At 63.9% G+C, this 20,640-nt stretch overlaps 3 protein-coding genes across 7 annotated transcripts; 1 reads left to right on the forward strand and 2 right to left on the reverse strand.

Moving 5' to 3' along the window:
- The first annotated feature begins 2,188 nt into the window (after nt 1–2,188).
- EXTL1 (exostosin like glycosyltransferase 1) lies at nt 2,189–9,304 on the forward strand. Of its 3 annotated transcripts, none has more exons than XM_086863453.1 (12): nt 2,189–2,631; nt 2,819–4,062; nt 6,660–6,753; nt 6,835–6,942; nt 7,323–7,442; nt 7,526–7,658; nt 7,745–7,863; nt 8,132–8,227; nt 8,315–8,401; nt 8,505–8,665; nt 8,740–8,869; nt 9,023–9,304. In XM_086863453.1, exons 2-12 carry the CDS (start codon nt 3,128–3,130, stop codon nt 9,161–9,163), a joined length of 2,124 nt encoding a protein of 707 aa, XP_086719579.1. In that variant the 5' UTR covers nt 2,189–2,631; nt 2,819–3,127; the 3' UTR covers nt 9,164–9,304. The 3 variants fall into 3 exon arrangements, with proteins under 3 accessions (XP_086719579.1, XP_086719580.1, XP_086719578.1); XM_086863454.1 differs by having other exon boundaries at nt 9,086–9,304; XM_086863452.1 differs by having other exon boundaries at nt 8,740–9,304.
- Nucleotides 9,305–9,719: 415 nt separating this feature from the next.
- Nucleotides 9,720–13,839, reverse strand: SLC30A2 (solute carrier family 30 member 2). Its single transcript, XM_086863369.1, has 8 exons — nt 13,712–13,839; nt 13,394–13,569; nt 12,036–12,182; nt 11,609–11,762; nt 11,360–11,516; nt 11,121–11,226; nt 10,912–11,046; nt 9,720–9,928 (listed from the first exon to the last, which is right to left on the reverse strand). Exons 1-8 carry the CDS (start codon nt 13,759–13,761, stop codon nt 9,783–9,785), a joined length of 1,071 nt encoding a protein of 356 aa, XP_086719495.1. The 5' UTR covers nt 13,762–13,839; the 3' UTR covers nt 9,720–9,782.
- A 912-nt stretch (nt 13,840–14,751) lies between these two features.
- On the reverse strand, nt 14,752–18,144 carry TRIM63 (tripartite motif containing 63). 3 transcript variants are annotated; one of them, XM_023941146.2, is made up of 9 exons: nt 17,937–18,144; nt 17,678–17,844; nt 16,473–16,638; nt 16,121–16,216; nt 15,741–15,974; nt 15,577–15,599; nt 15,281–15,405; nt 15,102–15,179; nt 14,752–15,004 (listed from the first exon to the last, which is right to left on the reverse strand). In XM_023941146.2, the coding sequence occupies exons 1-9, from the start codon at nt 18,093–18,095 to the stop codon at nt 14,994–14,996; spliced, it is 1,059 nt and encodes a 352-aa protein (XP_023796914.1). In that variant the 5' UTR covers nt 18,096–18,144; the 3' UTR covers nt 14,752–14,993. The 3 variants fall into 3 exon arrangements, with proteins under 3 accessions (XP_023796914.1, XP_023796915.1, XP_023796913.1); XM_023941147.2 differs by having other exon boundaries at nt 15,102–15,176; nt 16,473–16,641; XM_023941145.2 differs by having other exon boundaries at nt 16,473–16,641.
- Nucleotides 18,145–20,640: the final 2,496 nt, after the last annotated feature.

The raw sequence follows: 20,640 nt of genomic DNA on the forward strand, positions 1-20,640 counted from the left end.
GGCTCTCACTGCCCATCCCCACGTTCCCTGTCCTTTGCTTAATCCGCTTTCTGCAGCTAAAGCGGCCCCAGGTCCCCAGTAATCCCCTCTGCGGCCAGGGATTAATTCCCTGCGGGGCCGAGCCAGCCGGGCTGGCAAATAAATACCCAAAGATTTGGTGAAAACCGTCTCTACCAAGCTCCCACACACGCAGCCCCACTCCAGGCTCCCCGCGGTGACTGGGGAAACTGAGGCACGCGCTGGGTGCTGCAAAGAGACCTGGGACCGGCACTCTCTGTGTCCCCTGGGTCCCTGGGGCTGGGGCGGGGAGAGGGGACCCCAGGCCGGGCTCTCAGCGATGGATCCAGCCGCAGGTTGAGGCTGCCCGGGCTGTCACACCCATGGCCGGCATCCAGCGCTCCGGTCCCGGCTTGCCCGGCCCCGGGCAGGGCGAGGGCGGCTGCCGTGGCCGCGGATGCCGGGACGGGGTGGGAGAGACGAGCCCCGACCTGTCCGTGCTGCCGGGCCCAGCCCACGCCCGGAATGGGGTCAGCACCCCCAAATTACCCCGGCAAAGCCACCCTGGGAGAGGGTCCTGGATGGGGGTGGTGGGCGACAACTTCAGGGCTGCTCTGGGTTCAGGCTGAGCCCAGCGGGACTCTGGGGTTCACTGGGGGTCCTGTTCTGCACTGGGGACCCCCGCACTGGGCTCACAGCGTTCACAGGGAGCGTGTTTAACGGGATTAACTGGCCCGCATTCCTGCTTGGCAAATCCTGCACCCCACCAAGAGATCTCATCCTGATTTGGGGGGTCAGGCCAGGCTGGGACCCCATCTCTGCCCCCTGAGAGGGTGAGCCCCACATTCCGTGGGCCGAGGGCACTCCCTGGCTGTGCTGGGAGCTGGCCACGGATGCAGAAAGGCTCGTTCCCCCTAGCCCAGCCCGGGGGTCACCGGCGACCGCGGGGGTCACTGCAACCCAGGGGTGTCACTGGTGGAGGTGACCCCAGCTGTGTTCGTGTCCCTGGAACCCAGGGGTGTCACTGGTGGAGGTGGCCCCAGCTGTGTTCGTGTCCCTGGAACCCAGGGGTGTCACTGGTGGAGGTGGCCCCAGCTGTGTTCGTGTCCCTGGAACCCAGGGGTGTCACTGGTGGAGGTGGCCCCAGCTGTGTTCGTGTCCCTGGAACCCAGGGGTGTCACTGGTGGAGGTGGCCCCAGCTGTGTTCGTGTCCCTGGAACCCAGGGGTGTCACTGGTGGAGGTGGCCCCAGCTGTGTTCGTGTCCCTGGAACCCAGGGGTGTCACTGGTGGAGGTGGCCCCAGCTGTGTTCGTGTCCCTGGAACCCAGGGGTGTCACTGGTGGAGGTGGCCCCAGCTGTGTTCGTGTCCCTGGAACCCAGGGGTGTCACTGGTGGAGGTGGCCCCAGCTGTGTTCGTGTCCCTGGAACCCAGGGGTGTCACTGGTGGAGGTGGCCCCAGCTGTGTTCGTGTCCCTGGAACCCAGGGGTGTCACTGGTGGAGGTGGCCCCAGCTGTGTTCGTGTCCCTGCTCCCCGCGGCTGCTCCGTGACCCCAGCGCTGCCCCCGCCCCTTTGGGGGTCCCCCGGGGCACGGAGGGGCGGGGGGCTGAGACCTGGGGATCCCGGGGGTCACGGGGGACACGGGGATGGAGGGGACAGGGGGACAGAGGGGACAGGGGGACACGGGGATAGAGGGGACAGGGGGACAGGGGGTTAGAGGGGACACGGGGACACGGGGACACGGGGACAATGGGACACGGGGACAGGAGCTCGGGTCGCTCCCCCGCCCCCCCGGGACCCTCCGGCGGGGATTTCGCCCCCCCCGTCCCACACGGGCGCGCGCCGGGGGCGGGGTTTCACAGGACACGCCCACTCATCTGCGGAAAGAGCCAATGGGAGGCCGAGGGCGGGGCAATCAGGGGAGGGGGCGGGGCCAGGGTCCGGGTAGCAGATGCGGGCGGGGGGGGCACGTGGGGGACGCGGGACCACCGGGACCGGCCGGACACGGGGACACGGACACACGGACACACGGACACGGGGACACGGGGACACGGGGACACGGGGACACGGGGACAGCCAGCCCCGCGGGGATTGACAGGCGGACAGGGCACAGCCAGCTCCGGGAGGGAACAGGGAACTGGGCGGGACAGACAGACGGACGGACGAGGGACAGTCAGATCTGGGAGGGAACAGGGGACAGACAGTCCCGGTAGGACAGACGGATAGGGGACAGCCGGCTCCGAGGGGGACAGCAGGACAGTTAGCCCCCGAGGGGACACGCAGACCCGGACAGGGGACAGCCGGTGCCGGGGGAGGGACAGGAGGACAGGAGCGGGCTGGGGTCTTGGCACCCGGGGGGGGGACACGGGAACAGAGCGCCCGGCGCAGGGACAGACGGACAAGGTGACAGGGGGGACGCACCCGCCCAGCGCCCTCGCCCCGGGAGCGGGGCTGTGCGGAGCCTCCCGCAGCGGCTCCTCCGCCCGGCCGCGCACCGGGAGCCCGACGGGGCGGCTCTGCGGCCGCTCCGCCGCCTTTCCCCGCCGGGGATGCAGCCCGGAGCCGCGGGCAGCCGGCGATCGGGGCTCCGGGACACGGCAGCCCGACACCCACCCGGGGCCGCGGCTGCCCGAAGGTAACGGGGGGACCGGGCAGGGAGGGGCGAGGGAGAGAGGGGGGGGCTGCGGGAGGGTTTATTCCCAGGGTTTTATTCCCAAGGGAGCTGGGGAGGGGGGTCCCGCCGCAGGGATGTGTGGAGCCACTTGTGGTGACACGGCTGGCGGCGACAGGACGGTGACGACGCGACCTCTCCCTTTCTCCAGGGATTTGAAGCTGGGTCAAGCCATGGAAGTGTCATTGTCGCGGCTCGGGGGCCCGGAGAAGTGAGCGGCCGGGACACCGGGGCACCGGGCTCTGCTCTGCAGCTGGACACCGGGACGGTCCCGAAAAAGCAGCACAGCCCTGGGCAGAGCGGGCAGAAAGCGGGGTTTGGCACCGACTGCAAGGGCACAGGACAATACTGGGGACCAGGAGCCGTCCCACCACCCACCTGGGGCAGGGAACATCGGCCCCTTGACCGGACTCCGGCACCCATCCGAGCCCGATGAGGAGCTGGGGCTGAATGTGAACCTATGCAGACCAGGAAGAAATACATTTTCCTGACTTTCCTCGCCTCTTGGCTCCTGCTTTTCTTCTTCGGAGGGGATCAGCTGCGCCGTTTCGCTCCCTTTTCCGGGAGGAAAGCAGAAGCCCGGAGGAACTGGCCCCGTTGGACAGATCGGTCCCTCCTCAAAAGCTTTGCGGACCCCGAGGAGCTGCAGAGGGATGAGGACCCTTCCCTGCTGTCCCCCCGGGAGCGGCGGGCGGTGTGGCTGAGCTCCTACAGGAGCAGCAGCTGCCGGATGGAAACCTGCTTCGACTTCTCCAGGTGTGAGAAACACGGCTTCAAAGTGTTCACCTACCCCCAGGAGCGGGGCCAGCCCGTCTCGGAGACCTACGGCAAAATCCTCAGCTCCATCGAGCGCTCCCGCTACCACACCCTGAACCCCGAGGAAGCCTGTCTGTTCATCCTCAGCATCGACACGCTGGACCGCGACCACCTCTCGGGCCGCTACGTCCGCAACGTGGATGAGAAAATCCGCGGCTTTCCGCTCTGGAACGGCGGCCGCAACCACCTCATCTTCAACCTCTACTCGGGCACCTGGCCCAGCTACACCGGGGAGCTGGGGTTTGACATCGGCCAGGCCATCCTGGCCAAAGCCAGCTTCAGCACCGACAGCTTCAGGCCCGGCTTCGACGTCTCCATCCCTCTGTTCTCCAAGGATCACCCGCAGCGCGGTGGGGACAAGGGGTGGCTGTACCAGGACTCGGTGCCCCCCAAAAAGAAATACTTGTTGGTGTTCAAGGGGAAGCGGTACCTGACCGGCATCGGCTCCGGCACCCGGAACGCGCTGCACCACATCCACAACGGGAAGGACATCATCTCCCTCACCACCTGCAAGCACGGCAAGGACTGGGAGAAGCACAAGGACACGCGCTGTGACAAGGATAACGTGGACTATGAAAGGTGAGTCAGAGTTGGGGCGGGAAAGGAGGGTCTGGGGCCATGGGACACCCCACAAACGTTCCTGCCTCTCTGCGGGGTGGCTGCTGGACCTCCAGAGAGGGAAGTTTTGGGTTCTCCTGGAATGGATTTCACTGCACAGTGGGGAGCGAGGCGCTGACTGCTCAGGGCTTTCCTGCTCTGTATTAAAGTTGGAGTAATCTGGCGAGAGCAGCTCTTATCTGCAATCGCTGCCACCGCCTCTAATACGATTTCCCTTTTTCCGAACACTGATGAATGACGCTTTTCTTCTCCCCCCTCCCGCTCTCCCCCAACATAAACGTTTCTCTTGGAGATGAGCCCGAAACGTCCCCCCCTCACTGGCTCCACTGAAAATCCCACAAAACTGGAGGGTCTGTGGTGTCCCAGTGTGGGCAGCCCCAGTTAATTGGTGGTGGTGGGTGGAGGTCCCCCTGCAAATGGACGTGGTGGCAGCAGCGTGTGATGGAAACACCCCTGGAAAAATTTGGGGTACAAAGTTCTGTGAGTTTGGGGGGTTCCATTCTGCAGGGACACACGCCAGCTCCTCATCTCCCCATCCAAATACTCGGGACCCATCACCAGCTGCAGAATCAGGGCTGGTAAACACAGACCCCGGCCCAGAGCCAATGTGCAGGTCCCCGTCCCTGCCTGGGGACAACCCCCCAGGCACCCGGCTGGAGAGCAGATGGGGAGAGGCCACGTTGGGCATCATCCTCAAAGCGTCTTAGGAGGTGCCGGGAGGTAAAAGTGGAACTGGGGTGCTGGCACTGGGATTAGCTGGGGCTTTGGGATGGGTCACGGCCCAGCAGGGTCAGCACTTGCAGCAAAATCTTTTTTTGGGATGGGACAGTGGGGTTGGCAGGGCAGGGGGCTCAAGGTCAGCCCCAAGCTGTGCCAAGGGGCAGCGGGATGAGAATTCCCCCCCATCCGCCCACCCAGGTAATCCCCCTAATGCTGTTTGCAAATACAGGGGGATTTACACCTCTCCCAGGATGGCTTTGGGCAGGGGATCGATGGCGAGCACGTGGCGGCTGCTCCTGTGTGACCCCGAGCATCCTCCTGTGGGACACCGGGCAAAAAACCACCGGCATCTCCATGAGAGCCAGCTCTGCCCGAGCTCCCGCGGGGATCGGTGCCCTCCTGCCCGAGGAGATGTTCCCAGGCTCGGACAAGGGGCCAGGCCAGCGGGGAGGGGACAAAGTGACACCCCGGCAGCCCCGGTGTGTGGGGTGGAGGCAGCTCGGGGAGCAGAGGAAGGCCCTGCTGGGGGTTCCATCATCCTCCTCATGCCCGAGGGGCTGCCCCGAACAATCCGGTTCTGTTCTGGGATAAAGGGCGGCTTGTGGCCGCGTTCGGAGCAGCCAGCGCGGGCTGGGAAAGGCTCTGCGGAGCCGCCGGTGCCGGTGGCACCGTGCCCGGCCGGAGCCACGGAGGGGCCCGGCCAAGGGGGAGCGGCGGGCGCCCGTCCCGGCTCCTGACAAAACAAGGAAGCCCTGACGGCGATTGCCAGGAAACCGCAACGCGTCAGGAGCGAAGTATTTCCATCGGGAGGATTCGGCCCCGCAGCCCGGCCGGCGCCAGCCTCCCCACGGCGAGGGGAAGCGGCTCCCGCTGCCCTCCCAGCCCCGGCAGCATCGGGGTCACCGGTGACAGCCGGGTCTGGCCCCGGGGATGTCGCTGCTGTGGTTTCACGGCGGGGTCTGAGCGCTGTTCGAGCCGCTGTCACCCCTCCGCTTGCACGGGAGTTTGGGGGGTCAAGGTTTTTGGCATCCTTTGGAGACATTGGGGAGGTTCATCCAGAGGCGGGTTTTATTGTAAAGCTCTGTGCCTTGGCATCGGGGCTCATTTCCCAAATGTGGTGACACAGCCTCAGCTCCCAGGCTGGCACCAGCAGGGTCCCACCGCAGGGACACCCCTTCCTCCGGGGACCAACGCATTTCAAGGGCTCTTTTTGACCTCCCAACCACCCGGACCATGCGAGTCCCCCCCGGCCCAGCCCATCCAGGACCGGCTGCCCCTCCCCGCGGGCAGGAACAGACGGGGTCTGTCCCGACCTAAAGTCAATATTGGATTTTCCGGCGCGGCCGCAGGGACCGAGCCTCTCCCCAGCACGGCACAGAAGGGGCTTTGACAGCCCCAGGGGCGAGCCCGGCCGGGGGGGCCGCGCTGCCGGCACCCACAGCACCCCCCGAGCGCTGCCAGGGCGGGCAGGGCTGGTCCTGCCCAGCGAGTCTGGGCACGGCACAGGAGTCGCTGCAGTTTCGGGCTCGGGGGTTCGGGTGGTGGCCTTGCTTGGGGTGTCGTCGCTGGAGGGTGGGAGGAGCTGGGTCGCGCCTTTGAAGGGCGCTGGGGTCCTACCCTGACCCCCCTTCTTTAAGGGATGCCCGGGTATGTCCGTTCATCACCCAGGAGCTCTCTGCTCACACAATACCAGGGACGTTCAGAGCCAAAATCATCCAAACCCATCCCAGCCCTGCCCTGGGTCGGCTCCACACCTGCCAGGCGCCAGCAGCAGCTCCAGGGATGCTCACAGGAGGGGAGGGGGCCACGCCTGACCCCTGCCCCATCTCCCACACCAGGTTTGACTACCAGGAGCTGCTGCACAACTCCACCTTCTGCATCGTGCCCCGGGGCAGGCGCCTGGGCTCCTTCCGCTTCCTCGAGGCTCTGCAGGTACAGGGTGGGCAGGGGGATGAAGGGACCCCCTCAGCGGGGCGCGGGGGCTCTGTCCCAGCCTGCGGGGTCCCTCCACAGGCCGCCTGCATCCCGGTGCTGCTGAGTGACGGCTGGGAGCTGCCCTTCGCCGAGGCCATCGACTGGGGCAGAGCTGCTGTCGTGGGCAGCGAGAGGCTCCTGCTGCAGGTACTGGCTCCAGATCCTGACCCACGCCAGGCACCAGAGCCCCAATCCTAACGCCAGTGCTGGTGGAGCTCTCAGCCGAGTTTGGGGTGAGCCCCTGGCAGCTGAGCCTGGCGGTGCTCCCGTGGGCAGATGCAGGAGGGTCTGACCCAGCCTGGGGTGGGGGTCCCGCTGCAGCTGCAGCCCTGGGGCACCCCCTCGTCTCGGGGGGAAGGTGGGAAGCGTCTTCCAGGCACAAACCCTCGGGAATCCCGGGCCCGATCCTGCCTCAGGGAGAGGAGATGCAGCCCCACAGGGGGGAGGGTGACATCACAGGGGCTGTCCCTGGGGACAGGAGCCTCTGGGGGAAGCCGAGGTGAGCACCCCGTGCTCCCCTGCTGCAGATCCCCTCCGCCGTGCGCTGCATCCACCCGGAGCGCGTGCTGGCTTTCCAGCAGCAGACCCAGTTCCTGTGGGATGCCTACTTCTCCTCCGTGGACAAGATCGTGCACACCACGCTGGAGGTGAGCCCCCCACCCCGAGCCCCCCTCCCCAGCTGCCAGGGCCACAGCCGGGGTGCTGGGAGCATCACTCGGGCCTCTGGCAGATCATCAAGGACCGGCTGTCTCCACCCCGCTCCCGCTCCCGTTTCCTCTGGAACACTCTGCCCGGGGGGCTCCTGGTCCTGCCTGACTTCTCCACCCACCTCGGGGATTTTCCCTTCTACTACCTGCAGCACGGTAGGATCCTGCCTGCCCCGGCTGAGCGCGGCGAACCCGGGCCATGCCACAACACTTCTCCCTTCCCTTTCCCACCCTTTTTTCAGGCTACAGCCCCTCCAAGAAGTTCACGGCTTTCATCCGGGTGGCCTCGCAAGCAGGGTCGCTGTCCCAGCCCATCCTCAGGCTCATCCAAGCCGTCTCCGGATCCCAGTACTGCGCCCAGGTAGGAGGAGCTGGGGTCAGGGGGTGGGTGCAGCTCCCAGGGATGCTGTGGGGTGACGGGGCTGGGTCCTGTGGGTCGGAGAGGGGATGGGTGGGTTTAGGGCTGGAGAGAGTGGCTGATGGTGTCACCTTTGGGTGGGCAGAGCTCGGTCCGCAGCCACCTGTGAGTTTATCCTGGCCCGAACTACCACGAGATGTTTTGGGGATGGGCTGGGCTGGAGCAGTGAACCCACCAAAGCCCTCTGGCCACACCTGTCCTCCTCTTGCAGATCGTGGTCCTGTGGAGCTGCGAGAAGGCACCACCCCCGAGCGGGAAATGGCCCCAGAGCACCGTGCCTCTGACCATCATCCAGGGCAGGAGGAAGGTGAGAGGGGAGGGATCTGGGACACGGGCAGGGAGCCGGAGCAGCCGCCCCAGGGCACAGCCCCACCTGTGTGTCCTCCCCCCATAGCTCAGCGAGCGCTTCTTCCCCTTGGAGGCCATCCAGACGGACGCGGTGCTGAGCCTGGACGAGGACACCAGCCTCTCCACCAGCGAGGTGAGGCTCCGGCTCCCTCGGACGCTCAGTGGGGCTGTCCCCGTGTCCCAACGTCCTGCAGGGGGTGGGTGACCCTGCAGTGGTGACACCGTGCCCCTGCCAGGTGGACTTCGCCTTCTTGGTGTGGCGCAGCTTCCCCGAGCGCATCGTGGGCTTCCCCACCCAGAGCCACTTCTGGGACCCCGAGCAGGGGCGCTGGGGCTACACCTCCAAATGGACCAACGAGATCTCCATCGTCCTCACCGCCGCCGCCTTCTACCACAGGTACCCGGCCCGGGGCTGCTGGGGCCGGGGGGCTCGGCCACATCCCGGCCCTCACCCCGTTCTCCCCCTCCCAGGTATTACCACAGCCTCTTCACCGAGTACCTGCCCGCGGGGCTGCGGGAGCTGGTGGACGGGCTGGCCGCCTGCGAGGACATCCTGATGAACGTCCTGGTGGCCGCTGTCACCAAGCTGCCACCCATCAAGGTGAGCCAGCGGAAACAGCACAAGGAGGCGGCGGCTCAGCAGGCAGAGTGCGGGGAGGGGGCTGCGGGGACCCCCCCGGCCGGTCCCCCGAGCCCCTCAGCCCCGCACGGTGCCAGGGTGAAGGGCACGGCCGGCAGCCGGCGTTTCTCCCAGCGGCAGGACTGCCTCAACCAGTTGGCCGACTGGTTTGGCTACATGCCCCTGGTGTCCTCCCAGCTGCGCCTCGACCCCGTCCTCTTCAAGGACCAGGTCTCCGTCCTGCGCAAGAAATACCCGAGCCTGGAGAAGGCGTGAGGGTGCCGGGGTCGGGCCGGCTCCGGGGGTCCCGTTCCCGGCGCTCGGAGCCCTCCGGGAGCCGGCGCTCGCTGCTGCTGACGGGGTTGTACTCGTTCTTGGCTTTTTACCAGTGCAATAAAGGATGGTGGAGAGGAGGGATCCGGATGGCGGCTGTGGGATGTGGGGGGAGCTCTGGGAGCTCTGGGAGCTCTGGGAGCGGCAGCTTTTGGGTGCTCCGACACTTCTGCACGCCGGGAATAACCCGGGCAGCTCCCCCGGCCCTGGGGGGAGGGAGAGTCCTTCACCTTCCCCAGGGCAAACAGAGGAGCGATAAGAGGAGTTTGTCACCTCCCTCCCTCCCGCTGGGTCCCCCGCAGTCCCTGGGCAGCCCCAGCGCCCCATCGCCTCGCAGCGCTCTCCAGAGAAGGGAAAAGGGGTGTTTCAGCTGTCTTTCCTCCCAGCTGAATATAAACATGGAATATTAAGTGGCCTCCAACAGCCACTCTCAGGCTGCCACAGCCCCGCGTCTGTCCTTGGCTCCGACAGATAGCGGCGATAACACCCAGACCCAACATCCCCCCACACACCCCCGTGTGCTCCGCTTTATTTTCCACACACGAGAAGGGACTCCGGGGAGTCAGTCGCGGGGGGGCTGGCATTCCCGGCAGTCCCGCATCTCCTCGGAGTAGCTCTCCACCTGGATGGTGGTGGTGTGGAATCGGAAAGCGCCCTGCAGCCGGGAGCTGGCCTCCTCCAGCACCTCCTGCGCGCTGGCAGCCGCGTCTGCGGGGGGAAAACCCGGGGATGTCGGGCTGGGGGGGACCCCGACCCTCCCCGCCCAACACTGTGACACTCACTGATGGCGATGTGCACCCAGAGCAGCTCTGAGCCCCCCTGTACCCCTCTGGTGACACTCACTGTACACCCAGAGTGGCTCTGAGCCCCTGTCCCTCCCCCGGTGACACTCACTGATGGCTCTGGGTCCCCCTGTTCCTCCCCCGGTGACACTCACGGATGGCTCTGAGCCCCTGTCCCCCCCGGTGACACTCACTGATGGCGATGTGCACCGAGAGCAGCAGCTCTGGGTCCCCCTGTCCCTCCCCTGGTGACACTCACTGATGGCTCTGAGCCCCTGTCCCCCTCTGGTGACACTCACTGATGGCTCTGAGCCCCTGTCCCCCTCTGGTGACACTCACGGATGGCTCTGATCCCCCTGTCCCCCTCTGGTGACACTCACTGATGGCTCTGAGCCCCTGTCCCCCCCGGTGACACTCACTGATGGCTCTGAGCCCCTGTCCCCCGCCCTGTGACACTCACTGATGGCTCTGAGCCCCTGTCCCCCCTGGTGACACTCACTGATGGCGATGTGCACCGAGAGCAGTGGCTCTGAGCCCCTGTCCCCCCCGGTGACACTCACGGATGGCTCTGAGCCCCTGTCCCCCCCCCCCGGTGACACTCACTGATGGCGATGTGCACCGAGAGCAGTGGCTCTGAGCCCCTGTCCCCCTCTGGTGACACTCACTGATGGCTCTGAGCCCCTGTCCCCCCCCGGTGACACTCACTGATGGCTCTGAGCCCCTGTCCCCCCCGGTGACACTCACTGATGGCGATGTGCACCGAGAGCAGTGGCTCTGAGCCCCTGTCCCCCCCGGTGACACTCACTGATGGCGATGTGCACCGAGAGCAGCAGCTCTGGGTCCCCCTGTCCCCCTCTGGTGACACTCACGGATGGCTCTGAGCCCCTGTCCCCCCCCGGTGACACTCACTGATGGCGATGTGCACCGAGAGCAGTGGCTGTGCCGCTGTCAGCGCCCAGATGTGCAGGCTGTGCACGGCCTCCACGCCCCGCACCGCCAGCAGCGTCTCCCGCACCGCGTTGAAATCCATCCCTTTGGGGGTCCCTGAGGGGGCAGAGCCGCGGGAGCTGCAGGGACGGGACCCCCGGGCGACCCCCCCTCCCCTCGGGGGTCCCTACCCTCCATGAGGACCAGGAGGACATCACGGAGGATGGTCAGCGTCGTGCCCAGCACCAGCGCGGAGAAGAGGAAGGTGCAGATGGGATCCACGTACTTGTACTCGGGCTGGAGGGGGTGGCAGGGGGTGAGACCCCCCCCGGCACCGTCCCCTCACCCCAAATCCCCATCGGGACCAGCAGGGCGGGCACACAGTCCGGCCCAGGAGCCGCTGTCCCCGTGTCCCCAGCAGCACCCAGACCTTGAAGAAGATGATGTAGGAGGCGATGAGGACTCCGACGCTCTGCAGCAGATCCCCCAGCACATGCACGAAGGCGGCGCGGACGCTGGCGTTGGGCTGCTCGCCGCCTGCCCCGTGGCTGTGGCCGTGCCCCGGCTGGTGCAGGGCCACCCCCATCCTGCGGGCAGGGCACCGCTGCCACCCCGGGGCCCGCCGGGCTCAGGGAGGGGACAGCCCGGGGTGGGACAGGGCTGATGTGGCCGTACGTACACGATGTTGACGGCCACGGCGCAGGCCGAGGTGATGAGCATGACCCCACCCTCGATGTCGTAGTCACCCCAGAGCAGGCGCTGGGCCCCCAGGTAGACCAGGACCCCCGTCACCACCCAGATGGAGAGCACGGAGAGCAGAGCCCCCAGGATCTCTGCGGAGAGACCCCCACACACACATTGCTGCTTCACTGCCGGGCCATCCCCAGCACCGTTCCGGGCTCCCCGGCTGTGTTTGGGCACAGCGAGAGCCCCCGGCGCTCACCCCCGGGGATGTTCCTTGCACAGGGCTGGCAGCGCCCTGCCTTGCTTTGCTGGTGGTGCCAGGACTTTGCCGGGGCTCCCCAGGCCCCTCAGGGCACCCCAAAACCCCGTGGTCCGCGCGGGGGATGCTCTGGTGGCATCCCCAGGGCGCTGCCCCGCGTTACCTGCCCGGTGCCACCCGAAATTCATGGTTTTGGTGGGGGGGCGTGAGGACACCCAGAGCGAGAAGAGGCTGATCATGATGCTGGCAAAATCCGTCAGGAGGTGGGCAGCGTCCGTCAGGATGGCCAGGCTGTGTGCCAGGTACCCGCCTGCGGACACGGGACATCGAGGGGACATGGGGGGACATCGGGGGACATCGGGGGGACATGGGGGGACATGGGGGGACATGGGGGGACATCGGGGGGACATCGGGGGACATCAGGGGACATCGGGGGGACATGGGGGGACATCAGGGGGACATGGGGGGACATGGGGGGACGTGGGGGGACATCGGGGGGACATGGGGGGACATCGGGGGGACATGGGGGGACATCAGGGGACATCAGGGGACATCGGGGGGACATCGGAGGACATCGGGGGGACATGGGGGGACATCAGGGGACATCAGGGGACATCGGGGGGACATCGGGGGGACATGGGGGGACATCGGGGGACATCGAGGGGACATCGGGGGGACATGGGGGGACATCGGGGGGACATGGGGGGACATCAGGGGACATCAGGGGACATGGGGGGACATCGGGGGGACATGGGGGGACATCGAGGGGACATGGGGGGACATCGGGGGGACATGGGGGGACATCAGGGGACATCGGGGGGACATCAGGGGACATCAGGGGACATCAGGGGACATCAGGGGACATCGGGGGGACATCGGAGGACATCGGGGGGACATCGGAGGACATGGGGGGACATCGGGGGGACATCGGGGGGACATCGGGGGGACATGGGGGGACATGGGGGGACATCAGGGGACATCGGGGGGACATGGGGGGACATCGGGGGGACATCGGGGGACATGGGGGGACATCGGGGGGACATGGGGGGACATCAGGGGACATCAGGGGACATCAGGGGACATCGGGGGGACATCGGAGGACATCGGGGGGACATCAGGGGACATCGGGGGGACATCGGAGGACATCGGGGGGACATCGGGGGGACATCAGGGGACATCAGGGGACATCGGGGGGACATCGGAGGACATCGGGGGGACATGGGGGGACATGGGGGGACATCAGGGGACATCAGGGGACATCGGGGGGACATCGGAGGACATGGGGGGGACATCGGGGGACATGGGGGGACATCGGGGGGACATCAGGGGGACATGGCAGGGGTCTTTCCCTGAGCTGCGCTCAGATCAGCTCACCCTGTGCCACAGTGGGGTCCCACGGGGTGTTCTGACCCCCAGAAAGCCAACAGGGCACCCACAGCAGGGAATCAGGACAAGGGGGGCTCTGCACAGCCCCTCGGGGTGACCCCACTGGGACCACCCCCAGGGACCCCCGGCACTCACCCACGGCTTCCCCCACCATGAAGAAGAGGCAGATGGCAGCGGCCAGGTAGAGCTTCCTGCGTGCCCGCTGCTGCTGGCCGGGGTGGCCGTGGGTCCCCCGCGTGTGGCAGTGCTGGCCACGCCGTGTCCCCAGCTCCAGGGCTGCCGCCTGTCCCCGCACGGCCCCCGCACAGGACCTGCCGCCCAAAGCGCTGCTTGGGGCTGGGGGGGACTCTGGGGGACCCCGAATGCTCCCCCCAGCCCTTTCTCCGGCCAGACCCCACTCGGGGGCCGCACAGCGAAGAGGGGACCCCCATCCCCCCCCGGGCACCCCCGTACCCGCCTGTGCCCTCGCTCAGGAGGTGCCGCTTCTCGTCGCCGGCTGCCATCCTCCTGCGGCTCGGGGGGGCTCGGCGCGGTCACCCCGGCGTGTGGCCGGCGCTGGTGGCAGCCGGTGGCCTCGGCTCGTGTGAAGAGCCGGGATTCGTGTGCAAATCCCGGCTGGAGGAGGGACGGCCAAGCCGGCTGCAAAGCGCCCGCGGAGCCTGCCCCGGCCTGGGCCCCCTGGGCCGCCACCCGGGGGGCTGCTGGGGTGGGGGGGATTGTTCTGGAACCCCCCCAGAGCGTTCCACAGGAGCCGCACACCCGGGCTGGGTGCAGCCCCCGAGGCAGAGGGGGATGGAGCATCCCCATGTCCCCTCCAAAGGCACGGGGTGATCCCCGCCCCCCTCCCCGCTTTGGGGAGCCCTCGGAACCCCCCAGTTGAGATCCAGACATGTGATGGATAAGCCCGGACCCCCCTCCACAGCAGGGGCTCCTGTCCCCCCATCCTTAATTACTCTGGGGCTAATTGCACTTGTGGCTCAGCCCTGGGCGCTGCCTCAGTTTCCCCCCTCGGCCCCCGCTTATGTTTTTGCAGGAGAAAAGCATTTATGGGGTACTTTAGCGTTTAGGATGTATATTTGTATTTATGGTGCATTTTTTTTCATCCGAGGTGTATTTTTGAGCTCGGTCAGCAGCAAACCAGCAGCTCCATGCCAAGATCATCCCCATTTCGGGGGCTGGCCCAGCCTGGAGCATCCTCAGCCTCCCCGTGCCACATCTCCAGCCCAGGGCAAGCTCTGGACAGGGCATTCCATCCCCAGGAGATAAATCCTGCCCGGTGCCGACCTGTCACATCCCGGGCAGCCGGCCAGGAGCGGCTGCCAGCGCTGCCAGAGGTGCTAATGAGGCTGGAAATTAAGAGGTGTCCCTCTGCCACGCCGGGAGCTGCCAGGGACACCCTGATGGCACCAGCCCGACAAACCCATCCCCGGTGCCCACCGCGGGGCTGACGAGCCGAGAGCGAGAGGCGAGGAAGAAAATAACCACCCAAAGCAGCAGCAGCAGCAGTTTTCTTTACAAAATACACCAATTTCAAATCCGTGACAATTATATACAAAACAAGGGAATTATAAAACGTGCGGAATTATCCTATTTGCACCCGTATAGAAAAGTGTCCTGTGCTGGAGCAGGAGCCGGCTCGCCAGGTCCCTGCCGTGTGTCCCCCCTGCATCCCAAATCCGTCGCCGGACATCCTGTGCCCGGGGGCGTTTCTCCCTCGCCGGCAACGTTGCTGTGGCTACAGGGAAGCTGCCGAGGGAGAGGATGAGGAGATGAAGGAGTGTCCAAACCCCCAAAGCTCCCCCATGGGTGCTGGAGGCTCCTGGGGAGGTGGATTCAGCCTTACCCATCGCTGTCCTCTCGGGCGCTGCGTTCTCTTCCACCTCTTCTTCCTCGCCATCGAAGTATTCCTCATCTTCCTCTGCTGCAAACAAGAGGCCAAAGGTCACTGGGAGCCACCGGGAAAAGCAACGGGTGTCACCGGCAGGGTGGGAGTCGGTAAAGGGGCACTGGGGGCTGAATTACCGGGGTCGAAGTCCAAGGCGTGGACGGCCTCGGTGAGGTGGTCCAGGCTCACGGAGAAGGCGTCCATGCTCTCGTAGCCCTGCTCGATCTTGTCCAGGCGACCACCCTTGGAGGCCTCCACAATCCTGGGCAGGGAGAGCACGGAGAGGTGTGTGTGTGTGTGTGTGTGTGTGTGTGTCCCTGTCCCCTCGCTGGGCTGGGGACAGTGGGGCACCAGGGCAGCGGGTCAGGGCATCCCCCACCCACCAAGCCCGCGGGGTTTGGATGGTGGAGATTGCCCCAGTTTGAGCACTTACGTTTTTATGAGCTGCTTGGCGTTCTGTGGAGAGAGAGAGAGAAGGGGAAGGAGGAGGAGGAGAAGAGGAAGGAGGAGGTGAGCGAAGCCACAGCAGCCACCAGGTCGTGCCCAGCACTGGGAGCCCCAGCGGGGAGGGGGGGGGGACAGCTTTGGGGGTCTCACCATGAGGAAGGCGGCTCCCCCCGTCTCCTCGGCTGCCTGGATGGCTGTCTCCACCAGCCTGCTCGACTTCTCAAGCTGCTCCTTGTACTGGCAGATGAGGCTCTGGATGAAGGCGGTCTTGTCCGCCTGCTCCTGGGAGATGCGCTGCAGCAGCTCCGCCTTCTTCTCCTCCAGCAGCGCTGCCAGGGCGTCAAAGCGAGCGCACAGCTCCCTCTTGGCCGCCTCGCTGTTCTCCTGCGGGGACAAGGGACAAGCGATGCCACCTCTGTGTCCCCCCGGAGCCTGCAGCACCCAAAGGCTTCTCTGCCCCATGGCCATGCCCGGCTCAGGGTTCACCCCCGGGTTTTTTTGGGGGGGTCTCCTTTTCCCCCTTTCCTCACCTCGGTGCTCTGGCAGGAGTCCTCCAGCTGGGAGATGATGGTCTGGATCCGATCATTCCCCGCCACGAGCATGGAGATGCAGTTGTTCAGCTCAGTCTGGTGGGGGACACAGAGAAGAAGTTTTAACTGGTGTGGAGAGAGGAACTTCTCCCATCCCAACACGGCGACGGGCTGGGCACTGCTCATCCCCAGCTCTGCTCCCTCTCATCCCTCACCAGCTCTAAATATAGCCTGGGCAGTCACCCGGGGCTATTAATACCCCGTGAGCAGTGCCGCTGTTATTTGTGACTGTCCTGGCTCGGCGCATCGCCGTGTCCCCCGCAGCCCCCCCGGGTCCCCCCCTCCACGGCACCTTCTGGCCCTGGAAGACGCTTTCCAGAGGGGCCACCTCGCAGTCCTTGTGGGCACCGAAGACTTTGCACATGGAGCAGGTGGGGACCTCGCAGGTGACGCAGTAGATGTTGATCCGCTCGTCCTCGTGCTCCTTGCACTTGGGGTGTTCCCCCTTTTTCAGCGGCCTGCTGGAGAGGACGGCACGGCCGTGGTGACACCACGGTGACATCCACACCACCGCTGCAGGGACACCCCTGCCACCGCGGTGACGGCCCCACCGCCACCCCAAAATCAAGAGATTCTGGAAGAAAAGGGGCCGGATCCTGACACAATCCCACTGCTGTTCCTTTGGGAGCCACCTTTGCCTCTGGAAACCCCAGTAGGTCCCAGCTGAAGCCACCGTGGCTGGGCATGGCAGCGGGTGGCACTGGGGACAGGGGGGGCTGCGATCCAGAGGCGCTGCACCAGTGCCTAATTTTAGCCTTGAGCTGCCCGGATTTATTGTCACCCATCGTGTGACCGGGATGGGGACACCCAGAAACCCCCGGGGGGTCCCAGACAGGGGGTGCAGCTCAGTTGTCCCATCCACAGCAAGGAGGGACATGGGGACAAGCTCTGAAACAGGGACAGACCCCCCCGGCCCCCCCGGCAGCACCGGACACCTGCCACGTGCCATCGTCCCCGTCCCCATGGCTCTCACACAATATTTACAGGGGAATTTGGCCGGGGCCACTGCTCTGCCTCGAGAGCCTGTGTCCCCTCTGTCCCCACCCCCCAGCTTCATGATTGTACCCACTGGAGCCCCCCCAAACTGTCCCTCTGCCCCTTATCAGCCTCAGTGCCTGTTGTCACGAGCAGAGCCTGGATTCGCTCCCCACACCTCTTATCTCCCACAGAATGTTCCAGAAAGAGCACTCGGGGGGCAGCAGGACGTCCCCAGCTGCCACCACCCCTCCAGGGACAGCCAGAGGCACAAACTGCTCTGGGCAGAGGGGGAGAACGGGTTGGAGGAGGAAGTTTTGAGTAGCAGGAGGAGGATTTTGGTGGAGGGAGGAAGATTTGAGTCAGGAAAAGGTTTGAATTTGGGATCACTGAGCAGAAGAACCCCCAGGTGTGATCCCTTGGGGTCTCAGTGCTGGTGCTGGGGCATGGCAGGGGGCCACCCCCGTGTCCCAATGTCCCCATATCCCCATGTCCCCCCCATCCACGGCCGCCTGAGCCCACCTGGAGCACTCCTGCTTGTAGATATCGATGATGTTCTCCACCAGCAGGTTCCTCTGCAGCCCGTAGACTCCGTGGCGATCCAGCAGCACCTCGTGGCGGCACGAAGGGCACCGGAACCGGCCCCCCGAAATCAAACTGCCCCGGCTCTGCCAGTACGGGTTGGCAGCCTGGGAGGGCAAGATGAACATCGGGGGCTCCATCGGTGTCCCCACAATATCCCGGTGCCCCCCAGCCTGGGCGTGGGGAGGGGGATCCTCACCTGGAAGACGTCGTTGGCGCACTTGCGGCAGAGGTTGTGCTGGCAGGGCAGGATCACCACCGGCTTGCTGAACATCTCCAGGCAGATGGGGCAGATCAGCTGCTTCTCCAGGCTCTCCATGGGGCTGCCATCCTGCAGGATACCGGCTTGGAAATCCATGGGCTCCTCGGTGCTCTCCTCTCAGCGCTCTCGCTGCCGGCGCCCCTCGCCCCGCTATTTATAAATCGCCGCCTGTCACGCGGATCGCGACACTCGGTGTCGGGTTTCGGGGGACAGCACCTGTCACACGGTGCTGAACCATCGGGAAGGGCCGGTAAACAAGACGGGCACAGGCTGTCCAGGAGGTGCTGCCCGCCCGTGCCGTGGACGTGTCCAGACTGGAGGTGTAAACAGAACCCCGCTGCACACCCTGAGAGCAGCACGGACCCCAAAACAGCGCCAGGGCGGGGGCGAGGAGGGGCACACAGCAGCCCTGTGGGCATGGGGACATTGTGGTGCTTCCAGAAACCAGGCTGAGCTGGGCCAGCTGCAGCAGGGAGTAGGATCATACAGTTTGTCCCTTTCCCCACCTAAAACATGGTTATTTTTGGGGTGCAAACGCCTCGCCTGCGGCTCCCTGTGTGCTTGGAGGGCAGAGGCAGCTCTGGGGAGATGCAGCCCCCATGGCTGGCACATGCAGCAGGGTGCCCCCTCCTCAGGCAGGGGATGGGGGGCTCCTCCATCACCCCAGACCCAGCGGGGGCTGCTCAGGCCGCTCCCCACAGGCACATCCCAGCCGTGACCCAGCTGGCTCCGACACTGGGGTGCCAAAGCTGACCCAGAAACGGCCGAGGGGGCAGAGGGTGAGCGCAGACCTCGCTGAAAACAGCCCCGGACACTGGCCAGAGGCCAGTGCTGGCCACGGGGAGAGCTGTCAGCACGGGCAGCTGCACCGGCAGAGGGTAACCCTACCCTTGGCACAGATGGGTCAGCACGGGGGGACAGGGCAGGGGTGGCTGCGGGCAGGACGGGGTGCAGGGGGTGCCCATGTGTGGGTGCACAGGGATGCACAAGTACAGGATAAATGGATGTACAGGTGTATGGATAAATGGATGCACAGGTGTATGGATAAATGGATGCACAGGTGTATGGATAAATGGATGCACAGGTACAGGGATAAATGGATGTACAGGTGTATGGATAAATGGATGCACAGGTACAGGATAAATGGATGCACAGGTACATGGATAAATGGATGCACAAGTACAGGATAAATGGATGCACAGGTACATGGATAAATGGATGCACAGGTGTATGGATAAATGGATGCACAGGTGTATGGATAAATGGATGCACAGGTGTATGGATAAATGGATGTACAGGTACAGGATAAATGGATGCACAGGTACATGGATAAATGGATGCACAGGTACAGGATAAATGGATGCACAGGTGTATGGATAAATGGATGCACAGGTGTATGGATAAATGGATGCACAGGTACATGGATAAATGGATGCACAGGTGTATGGATAAATGGATGCACAGGTACATGGATAAATGGATGCACAAGTACAGGATAAATGGATGCACAGGTACATGGATAAATGGATGCACAGGTACATGGATAAATGGATGCACAGGTACAGGATAAATGGATGCACAGGTACATGGATAAATGGATGCACAGGTACAGGATAAATGGATGCACAGGTGTATGGATAAATGGATGCACAGGTGTATGGATAAATGGATGCACAGGTACATGGATAAATGGATGCACAGGTACAGGATAAATGGATGCACAGGTGTATGGATAAATGGATGCACAGGTGTATGGATAAATGGATGTACAGGTGTATGGATAAATGGATGTACAGGTGTATGGATAAATGGATGCACAGGTACAGGATAAATGGATGCACAGGTGTATGGATAAATGGATGCACAGGTGTATGGATAAATGGATGTACAGGTGTATGGATAAATGGATGTACAGGTGTATGGATAAATGGATGCACAGGTACATGGATAAATGGATGCACAGGTACAGGATAAATGGATGCACAGGTACATGGATAAATGGATGCACAAGTACAGGATAAATGGATGCACAGGTACATGGATAAATGGATGCACAGGTACAGGATAAATGGATGCACAGGTACAGGATAAATGGATGCACAGGTACATGGATAAATGGATGCACAGGTGTATGGATAAATGGATGCACAGGTGTATGGATAAATGGATGCACAGGTACAGGATAAATGGATGTACAGGTGTATGGATAAATGGATGCACAGGTACAGGATAAATGGATGCACAGGTACATGGATAAATGGATGCACAGGTACAGGATAAATGGATGCACAGGTACATGGATAAATGGATGCACAGGTGTATGGATAAATGGATGCACAGGTACAGGATAAATGGGTGCACAGGTGTATGGATAAATGGATGCACAGGTACAGGATAAATGGATGCACAGGTACAGGATAAATGGATGCACAGGTGTATGGATAAATGGATGCACAGGTGTATGGATAAATGGATGCACAGGTACAGGATAAATGGATGCACAGGTACAGGATAAATGGATGCACAGGTGTATGGATAAATGGATGCACAGGTACAGGATAAATGGATGCACAGGTGTATGGATAAATGGATGCACAGGTGTATGGATAAATGGATGCACAGGTACAGGATAAATGGATGC

This window comes from Cyanistes caeruleus, chromosome 26, assembly GCF_971803275.1.
Source record: "Cyanistes caeruleus chromosome 26, bCyaCae1.hap1.1, whole genome shotgun sequence".
NCBI lineage: Eukaryota > Metazoa > Chordata > Aves > Passeriformes > Paridae > Cyanistes > Cyanistes caeruleus.